Below are 20,886 nucleotides of genomic sequence, written 5' to 3' on the forward strand. Positions count from 1 at the left end.
TCGTCGCGCTCCTCCTTGAAAAGCCTTGTTGAGGCCAGGAATCTTTGCTTCTTTGATTTGTGCCAAGAGGATCGTCGCACACCAAGACATTTCAACAATCTGCTTATCTTTCCTTGCTCTTCCTCCCGACTTGCTCTATCGTCCCGACGCTCACTAGGAAGGCATTTTACGCCCTTTGAGGAGTAATTGGGAGCAGTACAGAAGGCTCAGGGTACTCATGTCGTCCAACTCAACGTCGATCCGCTTGACACAGCTTGACAACCAGCGGGAGGCCATCAGTCCACCTGGTCCTTACGACTTACTTAAATACAATCTGGTTCTTTGGTTTTGTCCAGCTCTGGCCTCTCCCCGACGCGTCAAGCATCATTGAAGCATGCCTGGTGTGTCGTTGAGCGACCGACCACGATTGCCTTCTGAACACACTTTAAATGAAGATGAAACAACAGAAAGCGGGGAACGCGGAAGTCTGTTGGCAGACAAAGAAGCAAACGACTTATCTCACTCCACTTTCCTGCGTCGCTCCCCTTCCATCATTTTTTCGACTCTCTTCTACATCGCGCTGGCGCTGTACGCATGGGTCGTGACTTGTATTCTGGCACACAAACCGATTGGCGTCAAACAATACGGTGTCAATATTGTCAACAAGGACAATAGTGGCTGGGGGTGGAGAGGGGCAAAGGCCTATCATGCTCTCTATGTCAACAGCGAGAAACATTTCAGAACTGCCCGCCTTATTCAGACCATTGTCTCCGTTTTGACCATCCCCTTGACATCTGCTGTCTGCGTGCGTGCTGCAGTAGTTTTCTTGCAGTCAGGAAGGGCTAGCCATGTCACAATGCGTCAAGCTATCACTCTCGCAGATGAATCATGGACCGACCTTGCAGTTATCGCTCGTTTATTACTTGGCGGCTGGAAGCGCTATGGGTCTTCTCTCTTGCTTTCGGCTATGTTCCTACATGCGCTAGGTGATTAATCTAATGTCAAACTAGTTTGTTAGGTCCTAATATTAGCCAGGCATTGCTATATCGCCACTACAGGAAGTATATCTGACAACGAAAACCATCCGCACACCGACGTATCCTCAAATGATGAGGAATTTAGTTGATATTCCCGACCAGTTTGACTCTCTCAGGAGGAGCGATACCGACTACGGCTACGTTACTGCCCTGACACGATCTCGACTTGCTTCCACAACAAACTCCCAACCTCAAATCAATCTGTGGTCGCGCGCTCCGGACTGCAACACACTCACACAATCCAAAAATTCTTTATTGTGTCTATTGAATGGCAATCAATATATCCTCGGTAATATGTCGTTGCTCAACGACCCATTCTTTTCGCAGCTACCAACTGGTTTTTCAACTGGTCTCATAAAACAATTTGCCCCGCGAATCAACTCAACAGCTCATCGCGAGAATATCACGGCTGCCGATTTCCCCTCCAACTGCAACCAGATACCCGACGCTCTATGGCTTCGTTATGCAAATACATCGTCGTCAGGCGCCTATGCTCTTGAAGTTTGTATGCCTGGGAATATGACCGCCACCCCTTGGAAATCCACGCGTTCGCGACAGGATTTCCGAGAAGAGTTGTATCTCAACATCACGTTTTCTGGTTTTGAATGGCTGTCGTTCGGTCGTGCAAACGGCTCGTACTACACCAAAATCACTCTCGATACCACGGCAGGGTACTTTGAGCTACCCAACTATATGAATGGGGGTGTGAACGGGCCGTTGATCAACGACAACCCGAGTAATTATTGCGACATCAGTTGCACGATCCAAGGACCATGGGGCTCAAAGGGCCAAGACCCCATCTACGACCACAATATTACCCGCCGCGCTCCCCTGACCGGCTCACCGACTGATACTGCCCAACAACTTTCCCGAACACGAAACAAAGGCCCGCTTCTCATCATCACTCTTGCCCTCTTTGGGATGGGCTCTTTCATCGACAAAGCCCAAAGCTACCAGTCTTACTTCAGTGCTGCGAAGAACAACAACGCCACAGGCTTCTGTCTCGATGCAGTTCCATTCATGCCGTTGCTTCATGACTGGCTCAACCAAGAAAATGTCGGAAACAGTCTAGACCCATGCCTTCCATACCGTGACAATCCTTCGTTTATGGCGGTCTATGTTGTATATTATCTGTGGGCGTTTCTCTACAATGGGAATGATGGTTATGCAGGTGAAAGAGTTCAGAACGCCTTCACCTCAGCGGCCTTCCTTGCGAACCAAGCTTGGATGTCATCCATAATCGACGGAACTCTATGGGTATCTTACGATCTAGGCGCAGAGACACGGGTGCCTGTTATTTCAGACAAAGCTATCCTCTTCTTGTCAGTGTTGCTGGGGGTCTACCTTATCAGCCTTCTTGCCTTAGCTACCTATGGCGCGTTATCTCCTCATTGGACATCCCGGTTGGACTCGTTCGCCATGATACGCATTGGCGCTTCACTCGCCGATCGTTTCCCATTGGTGGTTGTAAAGGATATATCAGAATTGAAGGTTCTTGACGAGACTCCAGGCTGGATTGGGGATGCAAGTGGGGGGATGGGCAACGTGGGGGAACTTGGTATCGGTGCGGATGCGCCGCTTGTAACAAGACGGAGGTATCGGTGCTTCGAAGCCGACCATGACCATCGGACAGGCAGGTAATACATACTAATTTACTAATCACTGCCATCAGCAGATGCGAAGACTACTTGGGGCTGCTTTGTGATTAGATTTGGCATTTGGCATTACGCATTTTGATGCGCACTTGACTCAGCGACACCATATGAAACAGTGCGGACAGATTGATTCTGGTGTGAAGGCTTGGAGCGGGTCGGTTTGGGCGGCGGAGATTGTACATGGAACATTAGCGGGGAATTGTAACATGTTCCAAGCCTCCATTTTGCGTTGTCAGTGTTGAAACATACGAAAGGAAAGCAACCATGTCTATGTGCGGCAATGGCCGACTCGGGTTATACGTGAGAATACGTTTATTTGTGTGTTCAGTTCGTGCTACTGGCGGGGAGCCAATATACTGAATTACAGCTGGCCCCCGTGGACAGGTCAAGGACAGGTGAATGACCAAGGGGCATCTCCCCTTTGCGCTTACGATCGGCACAGTTTTGACATAAAGACTTGACTGTGACCTCTGTGACTGACTGCCTTCCCTGCTTTTCCCATCTCCATCACCTTCTCGCCGAGCTCCTCCTCGAGCCCCTCCACCCCCGCTCGTTTGACCCTACCACCACCCTCCCGACAAAAAGCAAAATGGGCTGCGTGCAGAGTGCCGGTGTTGACGAGGAGGCTAAGGCCCGTGAGTGGCATTCTCCCTAACTACCATTGGCCCTTTTCACGTCTTTCGCACTCACTCCTGGTTTAGGCAACGATGAGATTGAGAACCAGCTGAAAAGGGACAGAATGATGGCTAAGAACGAGATTAAGATGTTGCTCCTTGGTGCTGGAGAGTCCGGCAAGTCGACGGTGCTCAAGCAGATGAAACTCATCCATCTCGACGGATACAACGCTCAAGAAAGGGATGCCTACAAGGAAATCATTTTTTCCAACACTATCCAGAGCATGCGGTGCGTTAGCCCCTCACTTTCTCGTTATTGGAGTTGCTGACCAAGACCCTAGTGCCATTCTTGAAGCAATGCCCCAGCTCGACATTTCTCTTAGTCCCCAGAACGACGCTCGCCGGTCTACAATTCTGTCGCTTCCGCCACAAATTGAAGCCGACGTGCTACCCCGCGATGTTGCTGACGCAGTACGTGGTCTTTGGAGAGGTCAGTGTCTCTTGAGCCACATCTAGTGGCGCCTTGCATCAATCCCTGATCGTTGACAAATTTCCACAGACCCTGGTGTAAAAGAGGCAGTTCGTCGCTCTCGCGAATTCCAGCTCAATGACAGTGCGGTCTATTATTTCAATTCCATCGACCGTATGTCCTCGCCCGACTATCTGCCAACCGACCAGGATATCCTGCGTTCCCGTGTCAAGACGACCGGTATCACTGAGACAACTTTCAAAGTATGTCGCTCTGTCAGTTGTGCGTGGGAAAATGCTGACATTGCTTAGGTCGGGGAACTGACGTACAAGCTTTTCGATGTTGGCGGGCAACGTTCGGAACGCAAGAAATGGATTCACTGCTTCGAAAACGTCACGGCGCTCGTCTTCCTTGTTTCCCTCAGCGAGTATGACCAGATGCTGTACGAGGATGAGAGCGTGAACCGTATGCAAGAAGCGCTCACCTTGTTTGATTCCATTTGCAACTCGCGGTGGTTTGTCAAGACAAGCATCATCCTGTTCTTGAACAAGATCGACTTGTTCGCAGAGAAGTTACCTAGGAGTCCTTTGGTACTGTCATTTGTGAATTTCCTCTTCTTCGAGCTGACCAAATACCCTTTAGGGCGATTATTTCCCTGATTACAATGGCGGTGACAACTACGACGCGGCATGCGACTACCTGCTGCATCGTTTCGTGTCGTTGAATCAAAGTGCAGCAACGAAGCAGATCTACGCCCACTATACTTGCGCCACGGATACGCAACAGATAAAATTCGTCCTGAGCGCCATTCAGGACATTCTGTTGCAACTCCACCTACGTGAGTGCGGTCTGCTATAGGTGGATTACGTACTAGTCCCCCCCCATTAATCTTGCTCGACACCCTACAACGCGCATTACATACCACCATACGTACATCTGGATTTCTTTTTCTTTCTTGTGGATATGGTGCTCCTGCCGTTGCGACTATCGAGCGGCGCCGTCGGATTGTTGTTTATATCATAGTCTTTATTTTTTTTACCTACGTCTCTCTCCCTTGACATGATGACAAACTTTTATTCAACACAGAATAAAATTCACGCTCGTTGCCCTTTTGAGACGATCGACTTCTTCTCCCACTTGAGCTTCTAATAGTAGTCGGCCCTGAAGACTGCCACATGACTAGAGCTATAATTCTCCTTGTGGGGCGCGGAAACTTCGGGTTGGACTTGTGACCAAATCGAAGGAGTTCTTAAGGATGTGGGATGGCTCCAGGTTTGTTAATGTTCCTCGCCCTTTTCTCACTCGCAGGGTTAGTCGCGGCAGGGTTTGGTGTCGGTGTTCGCAAGGGCCAGATAAAAAATCTCGTTACATTCGGCGACAGTTATACGGATGTTGTGAATACCGGCGACGCGGCGACTGCTTGGCCTGGTGAGCGACCGTGATTTTAGGTTGGAGGAATTGGACTAACAAACAACACCAGTTTACGCTGCTGGGTATGCGCATGTCCAGTTACACCCCTTCGCTCGCGCAGGTGCGACCTGCTCCAACAACCTGACATTTCGGCCATTCCCCTCAATCTTCGAAAGTCAATTGCCGTTGTTCTTCTCCGAGGTCGCAAACGGCAGTTTGAAACTCCCCCCGGACAATACGATCTATACGTTGTGGGATGGCACGAACGATCTCGGAGTCAGCGCTCTGTTAACGGGCGGTGCTGCGCCAAAAGTCTCGTTGGTTGATGTGACCGAATGCCAGCTCAACTGGGTCAAAACGCTTTACGAACACGGAGCTCGCAACTTTATCTTCCAAAACGTAGGGTCCATGGAAGGATGGTAATTAACTAAAACGATTTGTCAGATGATCCCACTTCAGCTCACTATCCTCTATAATGTAAATTCGTACCCGAATCGCTACTGGGCTTTCGAGCGCAACACCACAGAATGGAGCGTATTTATGACTGAGCTGACGCTGACGGGAAACAAGCTAACAGAGCTTATGCTGCAAGCGCTGGTGCCGACCCTTCATGGTGCACACATCGGTGTGTGTGTCTACAACAAAGATTAACGTTTTTAACCAAGACATCAGCACTCTTCGACTCGCACTCACTTTTCCAAGATATGTTCGATCATCCAGCCAATTATTTCAATGGAACGGCTCCTCTCAACGTCACGGGTGCTTGGAATGCATGTGTGTCTCCGCTGGGAGGCGGACCACTCACCTGCACAACCGCTCAAGGCACAGACCGTGACAGTTTCCTGTGGTATGTTGAGACGGAACAATGCTTCAGCAGATGATTGACCCACTCCAAGGGAGGATGAACTGCACCCAAGTGAGCAGGCAGATCGTATTGTTGCGCGGGAGATCGCGCTCGTACTTGAAGGAAAGCAGAGTCGTTGGGCGACATGGTTGAGTTGAAATGATCAATTAAAAATACTTGTTCAAGTACAACAACAACGGTGGATATGGTTTCTTTCTTCAGAGTTGATGAGTCAAGAACATGATCGTTCAGGAAACTAGAGAACTTACATCGTTCCTCTACTGCACAACCCTACTCGGAAGCATAGAGCTGTGTCCATTCGCGCGACACTCGTTGAGCATCCTTCTCATTCTCCTTGTAGTGTTTCGCCACGTCTGTTGCGAGCGGGTCGTCCGGGTTCGGCGCACTCAGGAGCGCTTGAACTGATAAAAGGACGGTGCGGATTTGCAGTGCCGGAGACCATTTGTCTTGAGTGATTGGAATTACCTCAGAAGATATCCACTAGCGTATCTGACGGACCTTTCAGAATGTCCAGACAAATTCGGCCCAGTTTATCTGAATATGGCCTTGGGCTGAGGGTGAAGGAAGATAAGGTGAACGCGACACACCAATGTTGGGATGATATATCTTCGTCAGAAAGCGCACTTTTGGTGGTGCCATCGGGTACTCCTCTGGGAGGAATAGTTCGAGTTTGAATATGCCCTCTGCATCGAATTGACAAAGTGGTAGGAGGCTTGAAAGGGCATACGTTGGAACGGGCTACCATCGGGACCTTGGATCGTCACGTCAAAGTACCGCAGGTTGTCATCGTGTGGGACAGCAGTGATTCCTGGCGCGGGGTCGGCCACCAAGCGCTCGGTTTCCTACGAATGTACAGATCGGAGATGCAGACAATCGAGCAATGCAAGACATACTTTGATAATGCGCTACTCGGATAAGGATGATATAAGTTACACTTCTGTCGTCGTTGAGCTGTATACCTTCGGGAGGGCCATGGAAAGAGGAAGAAGGCGGAGGAAGACCAGAAAGGTGGATGTGTAACGCATGTGACTTGGCTTCACCAATACCTTGACCTTTGGCGAGTCCAGTTCGCTTTGGGTATTAGGTTTGGTTGAAATTGGTCATGGTGTGTCCAGCAACGATCTATCTTCAACGCCATTCAAGCTCTACCTCTGCTTAGTGCCAAAGCTGGGCTTGGCTCACTCCCGTCGCGCAAAAGGCCCGGGAACGCTATAAAAAAAAACTGGACAAAACGCACTCAAATGACTCATAACTTGTGTCGCAACTCTGTAAAACAAGAAGCACGTTCCAAACAGGTAGGCCAAATGGCAGTTTTGTCGCCCATATGATATGTTGGTGCATTTGCCACCATAGATTCCACAAGACCTGTCAGTAAGAATCAGCTTGCTGGCTGGGATGAGCGCAGATTTGTTTCGTCTGGTAACTCGGTCGGAATTACAAGACGGTCAACGGACCTCTGGTGTCTCTCCATCGTTTTCCACTGCGATCGCCGACTTCGTGGCTTGTCTTTTCTCTTCTTCCCATCTATCAGTCTAGACCAACTAGCAGCCTGGAATCATTTTAAAGATACCAAGTTAGTTGCTCTTGGATGCATTCAGAATAAGTGCAAATTATCAAAGGTTCGCGTTAGAACGTTGCTCTCTGCGCAATTTGACAAAGGGTCTGGAGTAGCGGCGTCCCTCACATTGTATGTTTGGTCAAACATAAAGCAGCGATGGCGTTTCTCTCAAGTTTCTCTGATCCTTAAGTGCCCCCTTGACTTACATAGATGGCCACGTTCTCCGAAATCTGGCGGATACGGTGAATATAATGGGCATATGCATGCATGCTGGGAATGAATTATTCTCTGTAATCTTTGGGTCCAGATTGTTTGACAATGCCGGAAGTGATGCGGGATGTCCCATCAATGTTCTGGCACGCAGTACTTAATCCGCTGCAGAAAGATCCTCATATATGTAGGCCTCATACATACCCGAACGTGTTTTGTGGAAGCTGGCTTTCCAAATTGCTAGATCACCACAAGACCTTTATGTAAGTGCGTCGTATTCCGCAGGATTTCCCCTTCATTGACACCTTTCGATACATAATATTAATAGTGCCGCTGCACAGGCTGTCTTCATGTCATTTTTTTCTTGACATTGTCAATGGGCAGGGATGCATGGCACTTCAATGGAGTGGACCCTATGCTAACCACGAGCAGATTATGGTTGGATTCCAAAAACTTGACCGATTGCTGGCCGGATGAAAGGGAAGCTGATTTAGCTACCATTCGAATGCGTTCACTGTGGGTGTCTGTATTCACCCTACACGTGGATGGATAAGGGCGGCGCAGACACCGGCAGATATGGTGACAGAAACGTTTATATTAGCCCCGATGTTCTTTGCTGACGAGTTATGCCGCCGTCGATACTTGCGAAACCGTTGCCAATAATGATCTTCCTTTCTGGTCCAGGTTGTGGCCAACAAATGGTCCAAACCTTAAAATAATGGTGTTCCTGGGAAAATTCCTTGCCGCCCGCCGTCCGCTCCGCTGTCAAGTGCTTTCTTTTCTCTTCCCCAACAACACACGCCGAAGACTTGAGGCTGGATTACACCACCTCCCACAGCAAACTTCGGATGGGAGTGGACATTCACACATGCCTCGACTATCAATAATTTCGGGCGGTTTGCCGCGGTAACAACTGATATGTGGACGCGCCGTCTGGGTATATGGTGGGTCCTGTTGTTTGTTTGTTTTTCTTTCATCCAACCATTACGCAGGGAGTTTACGACCGGTCCACGAAACATTCGGGTCTGTAAAAGAGACAATCCAACCATGGCTCCAGGTGTAGAAACCCTCACGCTCGCGGCTTGTGCGGGTGGAGTCGTCCTTGCCGGCGCCGGCTTTCTATGGCAGAAGGCCTGTAAAAAGCCCCCGATCTGGGTCAGCCAGCTAGATCAATTGGGTCAGCCAAGAGATAAGTTGCTCCCTGGCACAGTGGTAGTCTGCGGAGGAAGGTACGCCCACAAAGTGGCATTTATAGCTCTGCCAATCATTCTTGTGGCTTTAGTGTGGCCGGCATTGTAGCAGCGCGAATATGCGCTGATCATTTCGAAAACGTCCTCGTTGTCGACCCCGACATCGAAAATCCTGGAAACAGGATACTCCAGTGGAATGCAGCGCACCGTTCATCTCCCTTTTCTTGCAGTCGCGCTATTCTGACTTTCCCTCTAGTTTATCTCTGTCTGTTCGTTACTGGGGCTCGTCGTCTGTGGAAAACCTTTGACGATGTCGTCAAAAACGTTGGTGGCCGGATTCTTCCGGCCGACCTCCAGATCCACTATTCTGGGGTTGAATTACCAACGCCTCACAAAGACTACGCCGCCGGTGATTTACCTGATACGCTTCTCCTGCGACGTCCTTCTCTTCAAAAAGCCCTCTATTCACTCCTTCGTGGCTCACCCAATGTTTCCGTGCTACCGGGAACAGTTCGGAGCTTCCAGCCAAGCAGCGACCGGTCTGTGGTCGAATCCGTAACCGTTCGCAAAAGCGACGGGTCGAAGGAAAATTTGAATGATGTAGCTCTCGTTGTTGGTGGGTTCAGACTATTAGATCTTAGATAAAACTTTGACTTACCATCTCGATTACAGACTGCACCGGTAGACTCCAAGGCGGTTTCAAGTGGCTCAAATCCGCTGGCTACAATATTGACGACAAGATCAAATGCTCATATGACCCGAATCTGCGGTACATGACCTGCGCTTTCAGCGTTTCTCCCGAGCTGGAGGCCCGTCTGCCTATCCCCGCAGCTCAACGATCGACTCCGATTGCGTATGTGTATGTTCCACATGACGACACGCAGTCTTGTTTCTTGGGGCTATCAATGAATGACGGAAATGTCATCCAGATCCTGTTTGGTGACACTGGCATGGGGTATTTGCCCCAGGCATCCAACGAGCTTCTCCCCTTCATAGAGCGTTTTCGCGGGCAAAAAAAGCCACTTCCTCCTTGGCTCACGGACACGGTCCAGATGCTCGTTGACGAGGTGGAGCCTGAATTCTATCCAATAAACCTCAGTATGATCAAGTTTCCTTATCTCATTGTGGCATTCAATTCCCCTAGATATGTTGACGTTTATGCAGTACCACCTGCTCCGTCCCCGAACTCTTCCTAGCAATTTCGTTGCTATCGGTGATGCCTTTCTGTTCTTGAATCCTGTTCATGGGTACGCTTCAACCAGTCGTCTTGTCGTCGTGCAGGTTAATCTTGTTTGATAGCCAAGGATTTGCAAAGGCCATGCTCAACGGAATTACTCTGAACGCATTACTTCATTCCCTTCCGCACTCATCTCAACTTCCAGCCAACTTTTCGACGCAATACTTCAATGACTCGGCGGATCCCATGAACGCATTATGGTATTTTGTCAACCCTCGATCCTCGCTTGATTCATTCACCTGTCCACTAGGGATGCAACACGACTACATGATTACGGTTCCACTAATTGTGTGCCTATGCCTGGTGAGACGAAGGAGACTGGCTGGGTTAGTCGCTGGCTGGGCGAAAAATTAATCTCGTCCTCAACCCGAGTGCGTTCCGTTTATCTCTGCTCTCTTTCTGCGAGGCTGATCGAGCTCTTAGGATGACGAAGTTGCTTCGGCTCTGTGGCACGTCCGTCAGATGCTTGCGTCTGAGAAGACCCTGCTCGCGCCAACGATATTATGGAAAGTATTGTTAACGCCGTCGATGTTCTGAGTCTTGTTGCGCTGGACGCACCGGTAGATTAGCGTTATTAACTTTTCTCGGGGTTTCTAGTTGAAGATTGATTTGTGACCTGCAATTGACTTGCATTTCCGACGCAATGTGTCAGTTTCAATAAATACCGTTATGATTTATCGCAAGTCATAGTCTCTATTTTAGGTCGCAAAACAATGCCGATGGTACTAATAAAAGTGAAATTGGGAGGTATTCGATCAAGTCTGAGCGCTGAGCACTATACTTAGATCGAAGAGAAATCCAAAATCTCGAATCTTCCACGTGACCGCGATTGTGGTTTGAACGAGGTTATGCTGCATCATCATGCATGAACGTACGCGCGCGTTCATGTTCGATGTTTTGATAGCAGCTGCTTATTGAAATCACGATTACAATATTAAGATTCAAATAATAGATATCACGCCCCACAAATCGTTGTCTCCGAATCCGCGATACGAGTCCTAGGATATATCACCAGGGGCTCTCCAGTCAACGTGAGCTTGATTTGTCCCATCGAGTCTGCACGCAAAAGGCGACACGAGAGCACCTCCAATAACTCCTCCCCAGCAGCAAACATAGGTACCACAATGTCCGTCGCCACACCCAGGTTAGTTAGAACGAGAGACACATCGCCCTTGCGTATATTCAGGACTTGGGTTCCCAGAAGATGGTATGTTGAGACGGCATATGTGAAAGGCGTGGGGCTTGCAGCCGAGATCAAGAGGCGTCGAAATGCGTTGAGTCTTGTGAATGTTGGGACAAGATTATTCGCTGTCGAGTAGTGCGTATGCCAGAGTGCTTCACGATTGAGTGGATCATTAGCGCCGGTGAGCATCTGTTCTTGACCATAGTATACGATGGGAATTCCGTCAGAGAGTATGTTGAGGACAGCCAATGTGCGGAGTCGACCAGGGTCTGTTGTGATGCTGCCTAGACGCGGATTATCGTGGTTCTCCATAAAGGTGCCAAAGAGAGAGACATCCTGAATAATATCAGTGAGAGGGAAGGGAGAAGACAAGTACCATCACCTTGCATTGAGATCGCATGTGTTGAGCCACTTGAACGAATGCGGAGAGATTACCGTTGGGGGAGGTGAATGCCTCGGTCGCGGCAACTTTGAAGGGGTAGTTGTGCAAACCATCCATCGAGTCTTGATAGGGACAGACAATGCTACAACAGTCAGCGCAAACAACAACGTCAGAATTAGCACAAACTTGACATCGCTGGCCCAGACCTCTCCTTGACAATACACACCGACTTCCCCGCAGATCCTCTTCCAGAAAGACATCGGAATGTTTCGTGTTGCATCCAAGCGAAGTCCGTCGATCTTATATTTGCTCACGACGTTCTTCGTCCACGCGACCAAGATGTCGGCGACTTCTTTGTCCTCTGTATTGAGATCAGGTAGCCAAAGGTAGCCATTTCCCATCCAACCCTGTGCAGTATTTTCAGTCGAGTTGAAGACGAAGGCGACAAAATTAGCACACATTTTCTATCGAGGGTTGGCTGCCCCAGTCGATTTCGCGCTTGGGGTGATAGTATCGCTCGTGGTTGAACGGAATGAGGTTTTGGTATTGTATTGTCTCGCCGGGATTGGCAAAATGATTGAGGACGACGTCGAGCATGACGAGCATGCCGCGTTCATGTGCTGCACCGACAAGGTCGATAAAGTCCCGCTCAGTGCCGAATTTGAGGTTGAATGCGTAGAGATTGCGCGTCCAGTAACCTGAATGTTATGAGTGAATGGAACACGATTTTTCGAAGACGACACACCGTGATATGCCTCGCCAACACCAGTTCGTCCATCTGACTGCTCGACAATAGGGCTCACCCAGATTGCGGTAAACCCCATTCGAGAGATGTAGTCCAGGCGGCTTATGATCCCCTTCCAAGTACCTCCACAAAACACTCGTTCATTCGGGTCGCAGGGAGCTGTTAGCGAGCCATCGGGACGGGCGAAGCGGTCGGTCATCAATTGGTAGATGGAGTGATTTCGCCATTCTGAAGCAGTGGCAGCGAGAGAAGAGTAGAAATGTGTCGTGAAAACGAGAACGAGTGCAAGGAGTGTGCGCATCAGCTGCAAGTCGAGGACGGCAATGTGTTCTGCCGCCCCCTTGCGGCCTGATCAGTGATGGCCGCATCTGCAGAACGCCGCTGTTAGAAACTCACTATCCTCGGCTCAAAGTATCTTATTCGTCAAAGACAAGTAAAAGTACTAGTAGTACTAGTAGAGCTCGGAGGTATAATCATTTTGTCTATTTAGATCAAACAGCTGTAGCTCGAAATATGGTTCTAGGAGAGTTGTTTAGAGCATCCAAATCGGGCAAGTATATTTCCAAATCGAGGAGAGTTAGTTGCCTATGATATAAATACCAGGGTTCACGCGTTCACGAACAGTGCTGCCCGCCAGGCTGGTACAATTCAAACATGGACGCTGTTTTGTGGAAGGCACTGGAAGCTGACTTGCCAATGGAGCGATTCAGCGCATTAGTCCCGCTTTCGTGGGTGAGCTCGCTGTTACCGGTATATATGCTATGTCATGCTATACATGCAAAAATGCAATCCTGCAGCACTAGGTGCCTAGTGTTAGTTACTGTATCAAAAAGAATGATGGTTGGGCTGATTGCAATTCACTCGAACTGGCGCACGGCCCACCAAAAACTGCTTCCACTCGCAGTTATCAGAGCAATGTATAAGTACTCAAACGAAGGCATACATTTTATCTCCAGGATCATCCATGGATGAGTTTGCAAGATGAAATGTCTGTTTGCCTCGGATAAGTCAATATCGCATTGAAAGATGCAGCTGAATTTATCGCAAACTTAGCTGGCCGGCTGTAATGTAACTTACGGGCGATGGGCGATGGTCGAAAGTGGCAGTGAATCGTTTCTCACGTGACATTGACAGGCCAAATTTGGGCTCTTGCGACGACGACGACGGCTGCAGGTAAATGTGATCGGCCTGAGCAGTCAATATCTAACGAGACTTGCAGGTTTTATGCTGCCCAATGACTCTGACTTGCTTCGTTCGCGTCCCCGAGCCAATACTGGCGCATTCTCTTTCGGATGGCGAAAATCGCAACCAGCAACGACGAGCCCAGTAGTGCCAGTCCACACTCCAACTACGGGACCAGAGCTTATACAAGCTCTAACGCCTCCACAAGTCCCGAGACTTGCATACGCCCGCTCGTTTGCGTCAGTCTTGCAGACATTGTCTCCACTCCCCGCTCCCAGCGAGCTGAACCCAATCCTCGCTTCCCTTTGTTCCGCAGAACCAGCGTCGCTTAGGTGCGCTGGATTCGACATTCTCTCCGCTTACTGCGAGAACCCAGAATGGAAGTCGTCATCCTCGGATCGGGTCTCCTACTTCTCGTTATTCCAAGGTCAATCCGTGGCAGAAATATGGGAACCGCGTTTCAAAGCCCTCCGCGCGCTGACCAAGACCGGAAATGACACTGTTGGCATTGAACTACTCCTTCTCAATGCTCTTAAGACTTGGATAACCGACGCATTCGATTCCATTTTACATGATCCTGTTCTGGAACGGTCAGACAGAGGAGAGAGAGGGAAAAGCGTGGAAATCATGTCTGACTTCCTCACTCTCTTGGTGAAGAATGAGGACTTCAACGCCAGGATCTCCGATGAAGCCCGTGTCGGCGTCCTTTATTTCTATGCTAGCTTGGTGGAGAAGGCGATGTCGGTGGCACGGTCTTCTATCTCGTCCCCGGCCCAAGAGATGCCTTCAAGCCCTTCTCGACCTCTCTACGGGCATCGGCGTCACCCGTCATCGACATCCATGACTCCCTCTCAAACAACCCATCTGACCCCAACAGCCAGTGACAAACAGCCCTTCGATCTGGCTCTCAACCTCTATTTGACTCATCTTTCCGACCAGCTCAAGTTCCTTTCCTCGCAATATCTTGATCAAATTATCCCGTTCCTTTTTCGCGCTCTTGCTTATTGCGCAAATCCGCTTCCTCGACTGAGCGTTGAGAAACCCTATCTTGGAAGCCCCTCTGAGAAGAGCCTGAATGACCTTCTTTACTCTCTGCTCACTGGACCGTATAGGTCGAAATGCGCGCTTTTGCTTCGAAGGCATGTTCTTCCCTCTGAAGTCGACCCAGAAGGCATCGCTTCTGCTCCACAACATTCTGTCTCGACTGCGTTGGGTGGCCTTCGGACGCTCCGGAATTACATTCGAAAAGCATTATATGTGCGGATGGCTCGGGCTGTCATCGAACGCGAGTCGCGAAGTGGTTATTCTCATTCAGGTGCTCCTTCGCATATGGACATTGCGGGGTCACTCATAGAACATGCTTGGCCTGCTTCAGGAGCCACACAGACTGGTTGGGATCCGGAACGGTTCGGTCGTCCGCTAATTGCAGGGGCAAAAGCCTGGGTTTCATTTGTGGCCCAAAACGAGCCTTTACGCGAATCTGTGGATCGAATTTTGGACGAAATTGCCGGCACATTGAAGGACGTCTTATCCGAAGTCGAGGCCCGCGATGAAGATATTCCATCAATGTCGCGAGAAGAGGCTGCCGCTGTAGGAAATACATTATTTCAACTTGTTGAATACCTGCGACCTCTCAAGTAGGTTGTCCATCCTACAAAGGTGTCAAACGCTAACTTGATGCCGTAGAACGGAAGGCGGTAGTACGTATATCATACCACTCTCGCGACCCGGTGAAGCCACAACTCCATTCCTTCGCACACTCACCGCTCTGCTCACTCGGGAACACACGATGGAGCTACAGCCTCTGTTGTCTCGTACTCTCCTCCATATTGCAGATAATCTATCCGACGCAGAAACTGCCAAACTTCCTAACATCATGACGGAACAAAACGATCTCACACCCATTTCGCCTGAATGGATCGAGAATTGGGGAACACTACTGCGACACCCTGCGCTTGTTAGTTCTCAACGACCGCAAACCAGAAAATCCATCATGAAGACGTTGAAAGATGTGCATGAGAGTATCGTTGATATGCCTTCCTATCGACGACCACTTGCGGATTTAGTTGTGGAAACATGCAAGCGTATTTCCGAAAATGCGGCTTCCGGTGATGGAGATGACTGTGATGAGTTGTGGAACATCCTAGCACAAGAGGTTGTCTTCAAGATTGTCGAAGACCACGAAGAAAAGAATGCAGTTGCAGTGGAAACATTTGTGACCGAAGCGTTCCAGCTTCTTGTTACAACCGCCTCAGGAAACATCGATTCAGAAGAGGATGATTTCGAGACTGCGTCCATCGTAACAGCAGGAACCCACTCACCTGCGCCTCCTCCGCATGCTGGACTTATCACCCCTGCAACTGCCGCATCGCCCGTCCTCTCACGTATGCAGAGCGAAGCCCATACTAACAGTCCTGTCCGAGATGGGCTGCCTTTTGTCTCATCTTTCTTTTCTTCCTTGACCTCTGCGAGTGTTTCGCGGACGCAATCATTCCAACCATCGACACCGGATGTCTACGACTCGGGCAGAACCTCATCCCCTCCTCGAGAGGCCACTCACGTGACTTGCGATCTTAGCGCTGTCTGCGCCCTTATACTCATATTCAGCCAGCTGGTTTTTACGCCTCATGCTCTCAACCCGTCCAACTTGAAGGTTGCCGTTGACGTGTTCGAATACTTGCTTCAACTGCTCCAGGACGCACGTTCAACAAAGATTCGGATTACCATTCTGCAGTTTCTGATGCGTCTACGTGCAGACCGCGACCATCGGCTGTACTTTATGTGGACAGATGGTGACTTCCATGGCCTTGCGGCACAGCTTGGCGGCCTCATACAACGAGTTTTGCGACCCCTCGAGCCGCATTCTTCGTCTGATGTAATTGCGGAATCACGGGTTGCTCGTCCACGTATACCTCATGAACGACGAACACGGGGACGAGGTGGTGCAGCATCTGGATCGGGCACAAGTCGGAGTCGCTCGCGTATTGGTAGTGCCTCTCGACCGCCACCAGCGAAAGCGATCCCCCCTGTCTGGGGTATCCCAGAATCTTTTCCGTTCATTATAGCGGATGCAGACACACCCAGTGAGGGTCTGATGCTCTATGACCCTACTAGCGCCGAAAACAGCGCGTTACTCCCAATCTCCAAGTATCTTATGACCATTAATGATATCTTGGACAAGGAGACCAACTGGGAGGTGCTGTCATATGTGTTGGTACATCTCCCCAACCAACTTGCCAATAAGCACATGTTCTGCGGGCCTAAATCCAGATTAATGTGCTCTAAACTGCTCAAGACGTTATGTCGAGGAATTCTTGAAAATTCATTCGGGTCGTTGATCGAAAGGTGGCCGACTGGTATCAAAATGCGAGACGCGCAAGGCCTAGCCTTTCACACCCTATCGGTCCTCGTGGGTTATCAACCCTGCTTCGATATGAACCAACAGCATATGCTTGTGGAGGTTTTTCTTCATGGACTAGACGGGCAACCAGCAACAATTAAATGCTGTCTTCATGCTTTAACGTTGGCTGCGTTTGAGTTAACGACCTCGATGACCAAGTATCTCAGTCGCATTTTGGAAAAGCTTTCCCAAATCATGACGAGTGCTGATGTCGCCGTCCACATCCTGGGTCTACTCTCCATCGTGGGATCTTTGCGACCGCTGTATGCGAACTTCACGGAAGCTGACTTCAAGATGGTGTTCGGCGTGGCCCTGCGCTACCTCCAACACCAAAACCAGACTCGCGACGAGCCGACAACAGGCTCCTGGGCGCTTTCGGAGCACGTGCGCATATTGTCATACTATATCGTCTATGTTTGGTTTCTCGCGCTCAAACTTCCGGACCGTCGTGCCCATGTCCCATACATCTCGCGCCAGTTGTTCATTGCCAACGAGGGAAACAGCGAACTTGATGGTCCAACCGAAGTTTGCTTCGATTGGTTAGAGCGATACACATTTGCGAGTGCAGACCCGCGGCCAGCTTCATCTCTTCTAGGTGATATTGTTATGAATCCATCGGAAGCGGAGGATGATGCTGTCTCTGAGAAAACGTGGATGATGGGTCACTCGTTTTTGACGCTGCGAACACTTCGTCGTCGGGGCTGGTTCGAAGTCTTATCCAGGCGGCCCTCTGGGTACACGAAGCTCTTATGCCGACTGGAGAATTTACCATTGGTTGAACCTGGTGATGTCGACCCTGATATTGTTTCGGTCCCAGCCGCGATGCTCATGGATCACGAGCCCTCCCGTGTCGAAAATCCACCTCCAGACGATAATATGGCCCATCCAAACGGCCATGCCGATCCGGTAAAACTATTACTACTCATGTGATTCCGAGACATACTGATTTTCCCTTTTCTCTTTTGCAAGTCGAATGACGCTCGCTCAGCTCTAACAATGACAGAAGCTGTGGACTCGACACTCCCTCCGCCAGATCCATTGACTGGATATGTTTGGAGCGGGACGGCACCATCTCAGCGAAGAAAGCAGGTGGAGATTGATCCTGCTTTTATCGCTCTGCAACTTTCAGATCGCCAAAATCCCAGTTTTACGCGACACCGGCTTGTCGAAAACTCCCCTCAGTTGACTCGAGCTCTTGCTATGCTGGATCGCATTCCTGTCATAGACACGCATAAGGTGGGAATTATGTATGTTGCTCCTGGGCAATGTACAGAACGCGAAATTCTGAGTAACACCCATGGATCGCCTGCTTACACGCGATTCCTGGAGGGCATTGGACGGTTAATCAATCTTCGCGGTCAAGTCGACGTCTATGCTGGTGGGTTAGAGCCAGATGAAGATGGAGAATACTCTTACGCCTGGTGGGACGACATCGGCCAAATCTTATACCACACTGCTACGATGATGCCTAATCATGCTCACGACACTCATTTCACAAACAAAAAGAAGCATATAGGGAATGACTTTGTCCGAATCGTATGGAACGACTCGGGCAAGCCGTACCGCTTCGATACCCTCGGAACTCAATTCCAGTTCGTCAACATCGTCATTGAACCACACTCCGTTGGTGCGATTGCCGCCTTCTCTAATAACCTACACGAAAACGAGTACTTCAAATTGACTGTGCAAAGGGCCCCCAACATGCCTGACTTTGCGCCTGTTGGTGCCTTCAAGCTCATTTCCGCAAAAAACCTTCCGTTGCTCGTGCGTCAACTCAGCTTGCTCGCCGACTGGTTTGCGGCAGTATACTCCAACACGCAAGAAGACACAGAACGTGTCGAGATCAAGACCAACTGGCATTCACGGTTGGATCACATTCGGCAGTTCCAGTCACGTATGCCGCCACAAGAGCAGGAGGAACTCAAAATGGACGATGCCTTGAGGCAACAAGCGTATCGGGACTTCACGACTGCATTTTAACTTACTCATGGAACTGTACCACTGTGTCACTTCTTGCATTTGTATCAGTAGCTACCACGTCATCAGATATTTGTTGTAAACATCCCCCAAGTCATACACCCCACTGAACCAAGACCACTTCTTCCCTCCAAGAATCCCTCGTTTCTTTACCATCAGCATCTAGGGAGCAATCGTTCGAACAAGAAAAAACAAGGCAGGTTCCCCAATCCATTCCCCGAGAATTTCCGCCCTTCAGTTCTTGTTCTACCAGCTTTCTACGCTCATCATCGGTCATCCTTTTATTCTCAACATCACTGGATGTGGATGCAAGTAGATTGATGAGATTCGGCATGAGCTGGCATTCGAAGACGCGTTTGGACTGGCAAACGGGACACACGGGGAGCGAAGCAGGATCGTAGACACGTTTGGCGGGCGGGACTACTGTAAAAGCAGCTTTAGTGACCGGGGTAGGTGGTGAGGGTGGCAGTGGGAAGAGAGAGTTGAAAATCTTGTCTGAGGCGTAAGGGAGTGGGGTGCCATCAAGTTCATATCTAGATTTGTTAGACGAACTTGCAAAAAAAATTGAGATATGCTGATTTACCGGACGCATTGTGAGCTGTTGTGCGCTACGCGTTTAGTAAATCGGTCGAAGACTTGGTCAACGTCGAGGGAGTTTTCGTAAGCCTCAGACATCCATGAAACGTCTTTGCCCTTTTTTGATTCGTTGTCGTCTAGAGAGTCAACGACTTGGACTCCCGGCGGGAGTTTGGATTGTGCAGAAGGACGGATGAATTCCGATTCAGTGTTGAGGTAAACGGGCTTGAAGCACGGGGCTGAACGCCAGGGCGAATCTTCCAAAGTAACAGAGGCTAGAACTGGAAGCAGCTCGTCGTCTGTTTCATCGCTTTCCTCCTCTTGTTCATCCTCCCGGGGTTCCTCAGGCGCGGTATCACCAGGCGCTGGTGATGTAGCGCCACCGAATATCTGCGTACCCAAAGAGAATGGGTTAGGACCAGGAATGACGGCACCAACTGAGAATGGATTTGCTTGTGGTTTGGGCTTTTCGATCTTGGCCTTCTTTTTCTCATTCTTCTCCTTCAGCTGTGCAGCAAATTCGTCGTTAAAACGAAGACCTCTCCAAGCTCGGACGCTGGAGCTGAGATGAGCCAGGGTAAAAAGTTGTGGTGGTTACACTTATACCTTCCTTCCTTGTTTTGGCATGCTGGGGCGCTGCAGCCCCAGATATAGAGCGCTCTGTCTCTTGGGCTATCTTCGAATGGACACCACATTTGGACGAGGAGCTCCATGGGGAAGCCACAGACTTTGCAAGTCGATGATGCGAACGGGGGCTCATCGATGGGAAGGAAGGCCTTGACAAGTCAATTCTACACGACAGTACACGTCAGCCATAAACCGTACGGGATAGCCGCCTATTCGTGAGACGACCGCATCCGTCAAGTCCGACGCGGTAGAGATGTCGTCGCCAGCAATGCCCAGCAGAGTGGATGTCTCGATTTCCGCCGACCCGTCCTCGTCCTCGTCTGACCAGTCATCATCGTCTTGTTGGCGAGACCTGTAGAGGGTAATCAGAATCGCAGCAACACAAAAGGAGAATAGAAAACGGAGAGAAAAAAATCAGAAAAGCATGAATGGTATTTTTCAGAGTGTCGTCAATGAAGCGTCCTACACCAAGGACTGGTGTAGACAAGCATTCGGACTCGTCATCTAAAGAGCTCATCTTGAAACGAGAGAGGAACCAGAACTTACATAGAGGTGGTGGAGGAAGGAAAACAGAAAGTGTGTGACGTAAG

General features: G+C 49.8%; 7 protein-coding genes across 7 annotated transcripts; 4 read left to right on the forward strand and 3 right to left on the reverse strand.

Annotated features, from left to right (window-relative positions):
- Window positions 1–373: 373 nt before the first annotated feature.
- On the forward strand, window positions 374–2,657 carry MIND_00421800 (uncharacterized protein; the record flags this gene model as incomplete). Its single annotated transcript, XM_037361034.1, has 3 exons — window positions 374–380; window positions 435–965; window positions 1,015–2,657. 3 exons carry the CDS (start codon window positions 374–376, stop codon window positions 2,655–2,657), a joined length of 2,181 nt encoding a protein of 726 aa, XP_037221326.1.
- A 471-nt stretch (window positions 2,658–3,128) lies between these two features.
- On the forward strand, window positions 3,129–4,612 carry MIND_00421900 (uncharacterized protein; the record flags this gene model as incomplete). The annotated part of the gene is made up of 6 exons (XM_037361035.1): window positions 3,129–3,306; window positions 3,373–3,574; window positions 3,627–3,775; window positions 3,845–4,017; window positions 4,066–4,344; window positions 4,397–4,612. The coding sequence occupies 6 exons, from the start codon at window positions 3,129–3,131 to the stop codon at window positions 4,610–4,612; spliced, it is 1,197 nt and encodes a 398-aa protein (XP_037221327.1).
- A 404-nt stretch (window positions 4,613–5,016) lies between these two features.
- Window positions 5,017–6,166, forward strand: MIND_00422000 (Carbohydrate esterase family 16 protein; the record flags this gene model as incomplete). Its single annotated transcript, XM_037361036.1, has 5 exons — window positions 5,017–5,182; window positions 5,235–5,563; window positions 5,609–5,789; window positions 5,837–6,011; window positions 6,061–6,166. 5 exons carry the CDS (start codon window positions 5,017–5,019, stop codon window positions 6,164–6,166), a joined length of 957 nt encoding a protein of 318 aa, XP_037221328.1.
- Window positions 6,167–6,299: 133 nt separating this feature from the next.
- Window positions 6,300–7,003, reverse strand: MIND_00422100 (UBIQUITIN-CONJUGAT-2 domain-containing protein; the record flags this gene model as incomplete). The annotated part of the gene is made up of 6 exons (XM_037361037.1): window positions 6,300–6,475; window positions 6,528–6,563; window positions 6,617–6,712; window positions 6,757–6,871; window positions 6,923–6,934; window positions 6,989–7,003. 6 exons carry the CDS (start codon window positions 7,001–7,003, stop codon window positions 6,300–6,302), a joined length of 450 nt encoding a protein of 149 aa, XP_037221329.1.
- A 1,712-nt stretch (window positions 7,004–8,715) lies between these two features.
- MIND_00422200 (uncharacterized protein) lies at window positions 8,716–10,761 on the forward strand (the record flags this gene model as incomplete). The annotated part of the gene is made up of 9 exons (XM_037361038.1): window positions 8,716–8,741; window positions 8,790–9,026; window positions 9,080–9,195; window positions 9,244–9,603; window positions 9,660–10,085; window positions 10,132–10,234; window positions 10,287–10,424; window positions 10,475–10,595; window positions 10,648–10,761. The coding sequence occupies 9 exons, from the start codon at window positions 8,716–8,718 to the stop codon at window positions 10,759–10,761; spliced, it is 1,641 nt and encodes a 546-aa protein (XP_037221330.1).
- A 418-nt stretch (window positions 10,762–11,179) lies between these two features.
- MIND_00422300 (Alpha-amylase) lies at window positions 11,180–12,835 on the reverse strand (the record flags this gene model as incomplete). Its single annotated transcript, XM_037361039.1, has 5 exons — window positions 11,180–11,743; window positions 11,790–11,931; window positions 11,976–12,196; window positions 12,249–12,487; window positions 12,535–12,835. 5 exons carry the CDS (start codon window positions 12,833–12,835, stop codon window positions 11,180–11,182), a joined length of 1,467 nt encoding a protein of 488 aa, XP_037221331.1.
- Window positions 12,836–19,187: 6,352 nt separating this feature from the next.
- MIND_00422500 (PDCD2-C domain-containing protein) lies at window positions 19,188–20,800 on the reverse strand (the record flags this gene model as incomplete). The annotated part of the gene is made up of 5 exons (XM_037361040.1): window positions 19,188–19,626; window positions 19,677–20,225; window positions 20,276–20,445; window positions 20,495–20,648; window positions 20,763–20,800. 5 exons carry the CDS (start codon window positions 20,798–20,800, stop codon window positions 19,188–19,190), a joined length of 1,350 nt encoding a protein of 449 aa, XP_037221332.1.
- Window positions 20,801–20,886: the final 86 nt, after the last annotated feature.

This window comes from Mycena indigotica, assembly GCF_014461135.1.
Source record: "Mycena indigotica strain 171206Taipei chromosome Unknown Mind.scaff0004, whole genome shotgun sequence".
Classification (NCBI taxonomy): domain Eukaryota; kingdom Fungi; phylum Basidiomycota; class Agaricomycetes; order Agaricales; family Mycenaceae; genus Mycena; species Mycena indigotica.